This window comes from Hyperolius riggenbachi, chromosome 1 (assembly GCF_040937935.1).
Source record: "Hyperolius riggenbachi isolate aHypRig1 chromosome 1, aHypRig1.pri, whole genome shotgun sequence".
In the NCBI taxonomy this organism is placed as follows: Eukaryota; Metazoa; Chordata; class Amphibia; order Anura; family Hyperoliidae; genus Hyperolius; species Hyperolius riggenbachi.
In genome coordinates, this window is record NC_090646.1 from 224,164,949 (window position 1) to 224,177,615 (window position 12,667).

The window sequence follows — 12,667 nt, forward strand, 5'->3', positions numbered from 1 at the left end:
TCATTTTTCAGAAACCAATTTATGTGAAAAAACATACTGTAAGAGGGTTATTCAGGAGAGGGTAAGATACAGGCTACATAACCTCTTTTTACTGGAAAGTACCAATCTAATAAATAACTGAAGTATATCTAAGCCAGGGTAATACTACTTAAGGCAAGCACAGAGGTATGTTCATGCTGAATCTAGATACCTCTGATGCAGGGATGTCAAACCGGTCCTACGTGGGCCGAGGTCCTCACACATTTTTGACACAGCTTAAATGAATTGATGGGTCTGAATCAGGAAAGGTGTGGTCCATCAAGTAGAACACATTCCTCTCTTTCTCAGTCCATCCTAAACACTGGCATGGATCTGGCCCTCCAGGCCTGGAGTCCGACACCTGTGCTCTGGTGTGTTGTCTGTTCCTCTTCTCATTCTCCCCGGTTTCCATAATCACTTCTCAAAATAAAATTGACCTTTGGGTACAGTCCAATTTTCAGACAGGAAGAGGCATCCTTGTGGCAATGTTACCTCCTATTATCCTCCCACTCCCTCCTCTTGTCCGCCCAGTGTGTGAATTTCCAGTGGGTGCTAAACTTGTTACGTGACGGTCCTCAGAACTACTGCAGTCAGCAAACAGCAGTCACTAGTTTTGTTTGTGTCAATTGAAGTCCTACAGAATATTTTAGGATGCTCATGGGTAGACTGTACGTGGATACAGTACACCATAGTTTAACAATTATATTTTTAATAGTAATGTACGGTATTTACAAAGAAAAAAGGAAGAAAATACCTGTCCCCATTCTTTGCAGCTTGAGCCCTCTGTCTTATCCACTGTTGCCGATGTTGCTTAAAGAGAAAAATATTTCACATTTAATGTTTGCAGATGAAGAAGCCAGTTTCACTAACTACTAATACAGATTTTTTTTGTGGTTATGTATAACTAATTAGAGTACTCTTAAAGGGGACCTGAACTCAGAACTTCCTCTCTGTTCTAAAAGATAAGCAAAAGCATAATAACCTTTACAGAAAAACATTTCCTTGTTACAGCTTATAGAGTTCCTTCGAAGATGCTGTAGTATAGATACTTCCTGGTTTGCTGAGAGCACAAAGGGTTAACCTTAGCTGCAATCTCGAGTCAGGCTCAGGACGAATATCCGCAGCTCAGAGCGGTAATTCAGTGCCTGAGTGAGGTATATGCAGGAACAGTAGCTGCTGCAGCTCTCTCTGTGGTATGTTTTTTTTTTCCCTTGTTCTTAGCATGTAAAGGCTTGTGAAAAAAACTGCATGGGTTTTAGACCCTAAATCTGGAAATAATCATAGTGCCAGGGAGGTTAAATCAGTTCTCTCATGTTACACTAAGGCTGCTTTCACATTAAGACGTCACAGGCGCACGTTAGTGCAGCCTGTAACGCAGCCCCACCGCACAGTAATGAAAAATCAATGGGCTGTTTACAGTACCCACGTTGCGTTACATTGTAACGCAGCACATCCGTTGAGAGTGCTGTATGCTGTGCGTTATGCGTGGCTAAGCCGCGTTAGACTGTGCACACATGCTCAGTAGTGTTGGGGAGGAGTGCAGAGCGGCCAGGCACATGGCTAATTAATATTCACTGCACGGTGTGACGGGCAGTGTTTAGTTCCTGGAGCGGCCGCTCTGTGCGGCGATTGGCCGGGCGGGACCACGTGATGCCGCATGCGTCCAAGAGTACGCATCACGGACGCCAGAGTGAGCTGCACAACACGGCTCACTCTGACGTTCACATCAGAGAGCACCAGGCGTTGCGTTAGGGGCACGTTATGTGCCCTATAACGTCCCCTAAACGCAACGTCCTGGTGTGTAAGTAGCCTCAAAGTAGAAAGAAAATAAGACACCAGTTCCCAGCATCTCTGCTTTTATTAGAAACGGAGCAGTTGTATTCAGCGCAGGAGATTTGGGTGCAGCCGGTGCCACCATACACCGTAATAGGAACTATGGCTATAGCGGCGCACACTGAGTAACTTCAGCGCCGTCAGAAGACGGAGCAGAAGTTACATTTTAAAACACTATAATTCGGCCTCCAGCTATAGCTGGAAGCCAAATTATATAGTTCCCCACAATCCACATGGACCTAGAGGGGGAATAGTAATGAACGTCGCCGGGAACTTATGCAGCAGCAGGATAAGCCAAACCGGCTGTATCCTGTGTCCAAGTTTTCCGGCGCCCATTACATATGTACGCTATTAGAAACCACATGTCTGAAAAGTGTAATGGTTAAGGTCTCTGCCTCTGACACAGGAGACCAGGGTTTGAATCTCGGCTCTGCCTGTTCAGTAAGCCAGCACCTATTCAGTAGGAGACCTTGGGCAAGACTCCCTAACACTGCTACTGCCTATAGAGCGCGTCCTAGTGGCTGCAGCTCTGGCGCTTTGAGTCCGCCAGGAGAAAAGCGCGATATAAATGTTCTGTGTTTGTGGTTTGTTATTTATGAGCAGGTTGGACTTGTAAATAATTGAAAGGCCTCAATCTGCTCAAAAGAAGTTATAGGTACAAACTCATGATTAAAAAAAGCTACACAATGGGCTCTATTCACAAAACTTCTCTTAAAATGACTTATTTATCACCTACTTGATAAAAATAACCTTTCAGCGCATTTGCAAGCAAAATAATCACTCAAAACAATGATTAACTTTTTAATTTCAATATTACATTTCTTACCTTAATTATATTATATTTTTGCTCTTTGTGAGCTTAAAAAAAGTAACATAGATAAGGTGAAAACAGAGGAAAACCGGTAAAAAAAGTTTTGTGAATCAAGTGCAATGAGTTTTTGAATCTGAAAAGATAATACTTATCCTTTGCACTCCAGGTACTAAACACATGGCACACATACTCCTTGGGATACTTGGGTTGAATTCAGGTGGCAATTCAACCTGTCACAGTGAGGGCTCGTTCACACTCAGGGCTTTTTGCCCTTTTTTCAAGCGCAGACGATTTATAAAATCGTCCTAAAAATGCTTGTGCAATGACTCCCTACGAGAGAGTTCACATCTGAGCAGTTTGTTTCCGCTCAGCAAAGCGGTGCTTGTACCATTTTTTGCCTCAATGGAAGGTAAAGGAAAAATGCAAACACTCTCAAAATAGATTTGTGCACCGATTGTGTTCATGTTTTTAAGAATAAATACATTGTATTATTTTCTGGGTCAAAGAGTTCACTTCCTGACTTGCGTTAGGGAGTGAATTTAAAAACCGCACTGGAAAAGCGCTTTTACCAAAAACGCAGCGCGCAGTGGAGCGCCGAAGGGGAAAAAAAAGCCTCACAAAATTGCAAAACGCTTGCGATTACGATTTTAGATGTGAATGAGGCCTCAGTCTAAGACAGTAGGGGTTTTTTTTGTTTTTGTTTTTTACAGATAAGTCAGGTACAAATAAGCCTGAACAAATATTGTGGTTAATTTAAAGAGTAAAACAATGTTTAAAAAATATTTATATGCAAATATTAGATCTAAAAAGATGTGTTAAGGTGTAGTTATGCACAATATGGGGTACTTGGCAAACACCATCTTTCATAAAGGGGTACATCCTACAATAGATGAGATTCCCAAATCTACACTCATCAACATGATTGCTTCAAAACATTTTTACCTTTACATTTTGGGCTTAGTTGGCTGTAAAGCACCACTTCAGGACCACAGGCTTTACCCCCCTAGTGACCAGGCCATTTTTTGTGAAAAAGGCCACTGCAGCTTTAAGGCCAAGCTGCAGGGCTGCATGACACAGCACACAAGTGATCCCCCCCCCTTTTCTCCCCACCAACAGAGCTCTCTGTTGGTGGGGTCCGAACGCCCCCCAGTTTGGGTTTTTTTTGGCAAATATTTATATGTTTTTATTTTGATTAAAATTGTGTATTTTTATCCGCTCCGCCTACCAGGCAGGAGATGCGCTCGCAGCCTGCGCAAAATCTCCTGTAAACTGCAGCCCCAGGACTTTACGCCGATCGGTGTTAGGCGGTCCTGGGGCTGCTGCCACGCCCATCAGCAGGACGTGGTCGTCTAGTAGTTAATGTACCCGAGGCAGTGCGGGGGAAGAGGGGTTCGCGGCAGATCTGATACAGAGGAATGCTTCCTGCCTCATGACATGCCTCTGCCCCCCCCCCCCCCACGCGCTATAACACCCCCGAAATTGGTGATAATTGTCACTATTCTCGATGGGAAAGGAGAAGAGGGATTCCCTGCTCTTAAAAACGCCCACTGGGGGCATTCCTGCAGGCTTTCCCCTGTCCCTTCCTAGTTGCTCCACCATCTCCGTGCATGCTGTGGGAGCAGCTCGCTCTCCTTCCAGCGTAGTGACCCCAGAGGTCACGAAAATGAAAGTAAGAAGATGCGGGCCACAGTAGAAGCATAGATGGTGGTTACCTGATCTGCCCAGCCCCCAGGATCAGGTAGCATTTTTTTTTATGTCCCCACCTTGGGTTCTGTATAAAAAAATAAAAATAAGAAAAGATTCACTTGAGCCGTCCTGTCCCTTGCTGGTACGCAAACATCCTCCGGTGGCCTGCCACGATCTGTTTCTTCACCAACAGTCGACGGCGACTGCGCCTGTGCGGCCGGGAACATCCTGTCCAGGCGCAGTACGTGAAAAGCTCTACTGCCTCTGCGCAGGATGCTCACAGCGCCAGGAGCGGGAACGAGGACACACGTGGCCAGGGCCGCACAGGCGCAGTGGAGGAAGTCGCGGCGGGGGACCAGAGGATCGTTCTAAGTATGTACGGGCACAGGACGGCTGTAGGGGGCTGACAGAAGCCCCAGGTAAATGAAACTTTTTTTTTTTTTTTTTTTTTAAGCAATTTTCTCCTTTAAAATTACTAAAATTTATTTTTTTAGGTCTCATCTTCTATCTGTGAGCAGATGCTGAATCATTGTTATGGATCAAAGTGGAGCTATTTATTCCTCCAAACGGTTTTCTCTCACATCTTGTAAAAATGTATCATTGTATCAGGCATGAGTATCAGGTAAAGCTAGCACTTTTACTCATTATGTTATTTACAGAGTGACTGTTACTGTTAATCAAACCACCAAGTTTATAGTAATTTCCCTTCCAATGTGAATAATTTACTGGAAATGCTTGGCATTTGGCTTAGTACAGAGACAGCTAGCAAATGAGGCAATCAATAAAATGAAAGCCTCTTGTGAATCACCATCTGATGGTCTAAGTAACACAAATCAATTTCTTTAAATAATTCTTGAATCTGTAAGCAACCCACTATGCAAAATGATAGAATAAAAGAAAACTCGTCTCAAATGGACCTTATGGTATTCACACACTTGGCAATGTCATAGGATATTTCTCACTGCCAACAAATGAAACCATGCACTAGTAAAGCAAATTTCCTTTTTTTCTTTCAGTCCCCTTTTAAACTTGGTAATTTTTTTTTTTTTAATGTTGCTTTACCTTTTCTGCACACAGGTTAACACAACAGCAAAGAAAGTGTATGGGGCCCAGTACACTAACTGCGTCCGATTTGCTGCTGACCCGCTGCAAAGTCAAACAGTGCATTACTGTGCGACTTACGCAGCAACTGAATTAATGGGAGTCAATGGATGACGCAAAAAAATGTCAATTTGTTGGCGGCGATGGTACGGCGCACATGCGCAGAATGATGCAAATACAACCGGGAAGCAGGAAATCCCAGTGACATACTTCTTGTCAAGTAGGAAGAACATCACTGGGCGAGGGGCAGCGACAGGCATGCGGCGCTATGCATATTACCCTGTCGGTGCACTCTGCTGCAGGGTCATATGAAACGATTTTTGCCATTGTGGTGCGATGCGAGGGGAACAGCACGTCACACCACAACGCTTTCCTCAAATGCCGGCCTTTATGTATATGGAATCAATAGAAACGATCATAAACAACATATCTGATTTCTCAGTAAACTCTATCAGACAGTCAAATAGACTAGAAAATCGAATTCATTTATTTTTTTGTGTGTGGGCACCAATCAGGGATAAATGATATCTACCTTGGCTGGGTTGGGGTAAACTTTTTGGAGCATAATCTTAGCACGGCACAGAAATGCTCATGTAATCTAAAGCAGAGTCCTAACCTTCTCTAGTTATGCCCATTTCTAACCTAATACACTTATTAAGCTTTAACAAACCCTTAGCAATAACTATCCCAACTCTTAAAACTATGCTAACCCTCTTACTGCTCTGCCAGTACTTTTCATTGCAAAGACCATATAAAATGTGATGTGTGTTCAAACCCGACAATACTGAGAAAGGCGTACTGTACTTTACTATTTAGTTGTGCGCTTGCGAGAATGTTCCCAACCACAGGTGAATAATCGTGGAGGCATGTGGGCAGGTCTGCACAAGCGCAGTAGGCGGCAACGAGCTCGCGCTGAAACGGCTGGCCTCTGGAGGGGTAAACTGGAGGAACAGTGCAGCCCGAAATGAATGGCAAGGGAACAGAAGGACTTCAGGGGGCTGAAAGAAGCCCCAGATAAGTAACTGGTCAATTTGTTTTACAGTTAAGTATCCCTTTACATTGGTTGCCAAAGGTAGACTATGTACCTGTACTCTAAAGGGAAACACAGCCATAGGCATTTAGTAATAATATTTACATTTCCACAATGAATCACAATGAGGAGGACAACCTCATCTTCCTGACAAGCACTGTAAATAACTGCCAACTACTTAATGCATAAAGCATCTTAAATGACTAAAGAAAGTGTATTAAAATGGAATTACTGACAGGAAGACTGCATGGAAAATTACGGCTACATTTGTTGAGTAGCATTGCCTCTTTCACTGATGCCTTGGAATGGATAAACGTTTATCATTAGCCTCTGGAATTGGCAACAGACATTGGATAGCGGTGAGATGTGTGGATGCAATTTCCACAGCAGTGAGATGTGTAAACACAATGCCACACTTGTCCATCCAGTCATTACTTGAATATGCATCCTGCTATATGTGTTGTGCATGCGCACGGTCTGGTATTGTACACTGAATGCGTAAAAGGCATGGTCCTTGAAAACATGGGTGACAGCTCTTTCTATATGGTTACACTGAACTCAGAGATGCCCATACATTACTTGACTTGGCGGCTGATCGCCCATCTGATTTTATAATTATCGAATCGGAAGAACATCTGTGCTGCCACAGGCATGCCCAATCAACAATTCAACTGATTTCAAGCCAAAATTGGTTGAATGTAGCGATTGGGCATGATGGGAAACCTTGGGCTGACATGGTCAATCGGAAGCGTGGTATCGCAGACGTAACCCACGGCCGATGTCCATGCTGTCCCTTAAGTATTACCGCATTTGGGTCCCACATGACTACCGGTATACACGCGCATACACACGCCCCTTGTGCTATAATGCTGGCAGCCACGGGGGACAGCATGACAGGTGAAGTATAAATGCACTGGCACTGGAAGGGACATAAAACATTGAGGGACAAGGCCGATTCCTGAAAGATTTCATGCTTAAATAAAATCAGGAATGGGCCTGTGGTGTATGGACAGCCGACAGATCTCTCTCTAATCAGATTCAAATCAGAGAGAGATCTGCTCATCATCGCTAGATGTATGGACACCTGAAAGAGGATCTTGACTTGGGTTTTGCAGATCCTACCACTTATTTCCATAGTACAGTACAGAGTCTTCATTTCTGACAAATATTGATTAAAAAATGAAAAAGGAAACAACAAATGTATAGTGTCTGGCTTTGATAAATGGGGCTTTCATCCCCTCACCTCCAATATCTTTTTCTGCTTGGCTGCCCTGGCAGCTTCACGCTGTGCAGCATATTTAGCCTCTTCTTCTAGTTTTAACTTCTCCTCCTGTAAGGCTAACTGCACATGAACAGAACAATAAGGGTTAACAAAATCAGAACCTGTCTAGCTGCTCTCACTTATAGAACAAAAAAGGGTTAAAATGATAAGAACAAAAACATGCAAGAAAATCATAAAAACAGTATGTATTGCTATTACAATAAAGACATGCATGGTTAAATCCAAGTTAAAAGTAATAATGGTTATTTGTAAATTAAGGCCTTATGCGAAAACTATGCAATAAGCAAGCTGAATTGAAATCTTAGGAACTTCTAGGCAGGCTACTTCTAGCTACACCTTACACAATGCTGATGCTAGCAGCAATGCACAGTAACAGAGAATGTGGTTACAGTCATGGGATCTAAGGGAAAACAGCCCTACAGAAGTTCTACAGTAGAAGTTTGGAGGAGAAAGTCAGTGAACATTTAGCATATTTTATATATGACATATGGCTTACAATAGTGGTGAATGCCTCCATATCCAAACCAGAAAAACAAAATATTCTGAAGCCAACCTGGTTTGAATAACGCTTAGTGAGGCTTGGTGAGTATGTACAACAATGGGATATGACTGATTTCAATGTGGTCAAGCTTTGATTATCAAAAACGGCTTTCATAAACCTCTGATCATGGTTATGTTGTATATGTGTTCCAGTAGTAAGCAAGGCTGAGTGAAAATTACAGCCATCCATTGAGGGGGAAGGGGGGGGGGGGGGGGATTCTAGTTCTAGATCACTGGAAGGGACTGAAGAATCTCCCAATTTTTGCTGAACTCTGCTAAGATTATGAAACAGAAAACTGGGCCTTATTCAAAAAAGGACTGACTACTATTATCTGAAATACATCCCAACTGTCCTGTGCAGGGAAGAGGAGGGCATGGGAAGAAAATCGGGATGTTATTTATATGTTCAAAGGGCAGGATCAAACGAGGTCTAAGGATGCAAAGCCATTTCAAACTCACACTTCATCAGGACCTTATTAAAGGCCTAATTAGCAACAATTATTGAACTTACCTTGCACTTAGCTCTGAGCTGTTGTTTTTTTTTCAACAGTTTAGAAATATTGATACAATTAGTCCTGTTAGCAGTGGAATTTTAGAGGAATTTAAATAGTAAAAATTTTCCTTATTGAACCTAGTATGCACTGCAGAATCATTAAGTGACAGGAATAAGGAGGTGGTTATCTTTGAATTGGTTTTGAAAAGCAGTAATCCATAAACCAGAATGAGTATCGTATGCAGACAGATCAGGTGTACCCACTGACTGTGACTCAGCTGGCAGCATGTTCACTGCAGGTATGTGCCTCATACAACACAAACCAACAGAACAGAAGTACAACCAGGCAAAAAAAACAAAACAAAAAAAAAAAACATTATAAAACGTGATTACAACATGTAGCCTCTCTGTTCCTCTCACTACAAGTTCCCTTTAAGTAATGTGGAGGACCTAAAGTGATATTGCATAAGGTCTGGAAAAATGAAGCAGATCAGTTTTCACACATTTTTGTTTTTTTCAATACTAAAAACAAAAATGAAAATGCAAACACATAAAACACACATTTACACAGATTTAGCCATACCAAACAAACCTGATGGTATTGAACATTTTCACAATCTACAAGCATTATGGTGACATACTTGAAAAACAAACTTTTAAACCTCCGGCAATTTCAGTTGGGTACCTGCCTTGGCACAGGTAATGATGTGTGCTGTAACATTTAAAAAAGGTGCAAAATAAGGACTCACCTTTTTTGTTTGTTCTATATGCACTGTACACACTAGAAATCATTCAAATTCAGGACTGGGACAGTTATTCCAAAGTAAACATATACTGAAAGGGGCCATCATGTCATATGGTCCAAATATAACAAAACTACGGTAGTATTTCCAGAGACAGATTTCACCGAAAGACCAGGTGAGCTGTTAGATGTAACAAATAGAATCCCTTGCATCCCCTGGGAGCACCTATGGGATCAATACCAAATTCCACAAATGGAATCCTTTGCATATTTGAAATTGAAGTATTGGATGGGCTTCCATTAGACTAACAGCCTTTGAAAGGTTTTGCATGCACATTCCCTAAATGGACTTGTATATATTAAAATGGGATCGAGATCTACCTAGTTCTAGGTGGACTGCGAAGAGTTCCAGGATGGAGTTGCTAAATGCCCAATATATCTCTGGAATTAGCTTATAAAAGGTGATGTCAGGTGGTATCTGGTCCCTACATTCTCCGCTAAATACAGCAGAATGGGTGATTCCAACTTCTGTATGGGTGGCAGCACAGCTAGGATCATGCTATTAATATAAAAACGGACATGTCCTAAGGATCTCAGCCTATAAAGAGTGTTTGATATTTTGTACTCCTTCACATATATCATTCCACGGAATCCCTGTATTGCTCTCCCTCAGGGTCAACCCAGTATCCTAATGAGCTAACATGAGGTAGGGCAATAAGCAAAAGGAAGCTAGAAATGTTAAATGCAATCCTTTCATTGTTAAGGGGAACAGTCTGAAAATGCTACTGAGCAGTTTGTTTTTGTTAAGCTTACATTCAAATTTGATTGTTATGTCATAACATGGCACTGCTGGTTACGACATATGAAATACTCTAATATTCTAAACTGAACCATATTGTTGAGGACTCACGTACGGTTAGGGCCTGTTTCCACTACACGCAGATTGGATGCAGAAAAACTGACTTCAATGAATGCCTATGGACCTGTTTCCCCTAAACGTGATTTTTCTGATGCAGATTTTCCCATGGGCATTCATTGGAGTCAGTTTTTCTGCATCCAATCTGCGTGTAGTGAAAACAGGCCCTTAGTATTTTTGCTTTGCAGTTATAGTCCTGGGTTTAAATCTTACTCAAAACACAATCTGTATGAAGCTTCTGTTTTCTGCCCGAGTTTTTATGGATTTTTTGAGGGCGATACGGTTTTCTCCCATGCTCCTAAGACTAAATAGCAGGTTCATTGGCTTTCCTCCAAAACTGTGCACAGAACGTATGAAGCTTTGTACACACTCGAGGACTACCATTTGCAGGTATCAGGACTAGATCCCTAGGTCAAAAAGTTCTGTAAAGACACGTTGCTAGCCTGCAGGCTAGTAATGCGCTCTGTTGTATAGAAAGGGGAGGAGAAAATGGTGCAGCACAAGGTGGATCGTGAGAAGCTTGCGGGATGAGTAGGAGAACATTGCCCACAGCCCAGACGATTTGCCAGGTTGATTGCATGTCAACACATTGATGTACACATGCTAGATTTTCAGCAGAAGCATCCCCCCACTGGCCACCTCAGCCATGAACAATCTAGCATTTGTACAAAGTTTTTATTTTTTTTTGTTAATCCTGACAGAAAATGTGATGCTAAGTGAATGACACTAGCACTTGGCTGACTTAACTGTCCACTACCTTCTCCTTCAGCAGTATGGCACTCCCAGCAGTAAACTGGTGGTTTCTCAACGAGAAAATTGCCTTGAAGACAATAAGTCAATATATGAAATTGAGCAATGCAGACTTGTAAAACAACACTGCTCACAAAACATTACTTTGCTCAAGAATACCAAACAGCAACCTATGAAGTGCATATTTGTAATCATTCATGGAATTCAAGTTGATTTTTTCTTTAAAGATTTTATTTAATCGTGAGCATGATTAAACAAAACAAGTACACTGTATAGGCCCATTAATACTCTTTAAAAGGTGGAATTTTCAGCACAATACATGGACATGTAGATATCTTGCCTAACTTTATGACCTGATGGCAGGCATCTCTGTGGTGGAGTGAGATACCGGTCAGTCAGTAACAAAAACTTCCAGGCACAGGAACAGTTTCTTTCCTCAGGCAGTGCTCCTAAGTAGTGCATAAAGGGATATCTACAGGATAAGACTATAATGGAGAAGAGAGGAAAAATATACAGTGATGTGAAAAACCTATTTGCCCCCTTCCTGATTTCTTATTCTTGTGCATGTTTGTCACACTTAAATGTTTCTGCTCATCAAAAACCATTATCTATTAGTCAAAGATAACATAATTGAACACAAAATGCAGTTTTAAATGATGGTTTTTATTATTTAGTGAGAAAAAAAAAAACTCAAAACCTACATGGCCCTGTGTGAAAAAGAAATTGCCCCCTGAACCTAATAACTGGTTGGGCCACCCTTAGCAGCAATAACTGCAATCAAGCGTTTACGATAACTTGCAACGAGTCTTTTACAGCGCTCTGGAGGAATTTTGGCCCACTCATCTTTGCAGAATTGTTGTAATTCAGCTTTATTTGAGGGTTTTCTAGCATAAACCGCCTTTTTAAGGTCATGCCACAACATCTCAATAGGATTCAGGTCAGGACTTTGACTAGGCCAGTCCAAAGTCTTCTTCAGCCATTCAGAGGTGGATTTGCTGGTGTGTTTTGGGTCATTGTCCTGCTGCAGCACCCAAGATCGCTTCAGCTTGAGTTGATGAACAGATGGCCGGACATTCTCCTTCAGGATTTTTTGGTAGACAGTAGAATTCATGGTTCCATCTTTCACAGCAAGCCTTCCAGGTCCTGAAGCAGCAAAACAACACCAGACTATCACACTACCACCACCATATTTTACGGTTGGTGTGATGTTCTTTTGCTGAAATGCTGTGTTACTTCTACGCCAGATGTACCGGGACATGCACCTTCCAAAAAGTTCAACTTTTGTCTTGTCAATCCACAAGGTATTTTCCCAAAAATCTTGGCAATCATTGAGATGTTTTTTAGCAAAATTAAGACGAGCCTTAATGTTCTTTTTGCTTAAAAGTGGTTTGCGCCTTGGATATCTGCCACGCAGGCCGTTTTTGCCCAGTCTCTTTCTTATGGTGGAGTCGTGAACACTGACCTT

General features: G+C 42.1%; 1 protein-coding gene across 2 annotated transcripts in view; it reads right to left on the reverse strand.

Annotated features, from left to right (window-relative positions):
- The window catches only part of AP1AR (adaptor related protein complex 1 associated regulatory protein), a 99,646-nt gene that overhangs the window by 15,366 nt on the left and 71,613 nt on the right, over positions 1 to 12,667 (reverse strand). The window contains exons 6-7 of one of the 2 annotated variants that reach the window (XM_068281382.1): positions 7,723 to 7,821; positions 773 to 828 (exon numbers count right to left, since the gene is read on the reverse strand). In XM_068281382.1, the coding sequence (XP_068137483.1) occupies positions 773 to 828; positions 7,723 to 7,821 (155 nt within the window). The remainder of the gene's footprint in view (positions 1 to 772; positions 829 to 7,722; positions 7,822 to 12,667) is intronic. The other variant, XM_068281373.1, reaches the window with a different exon arrangement.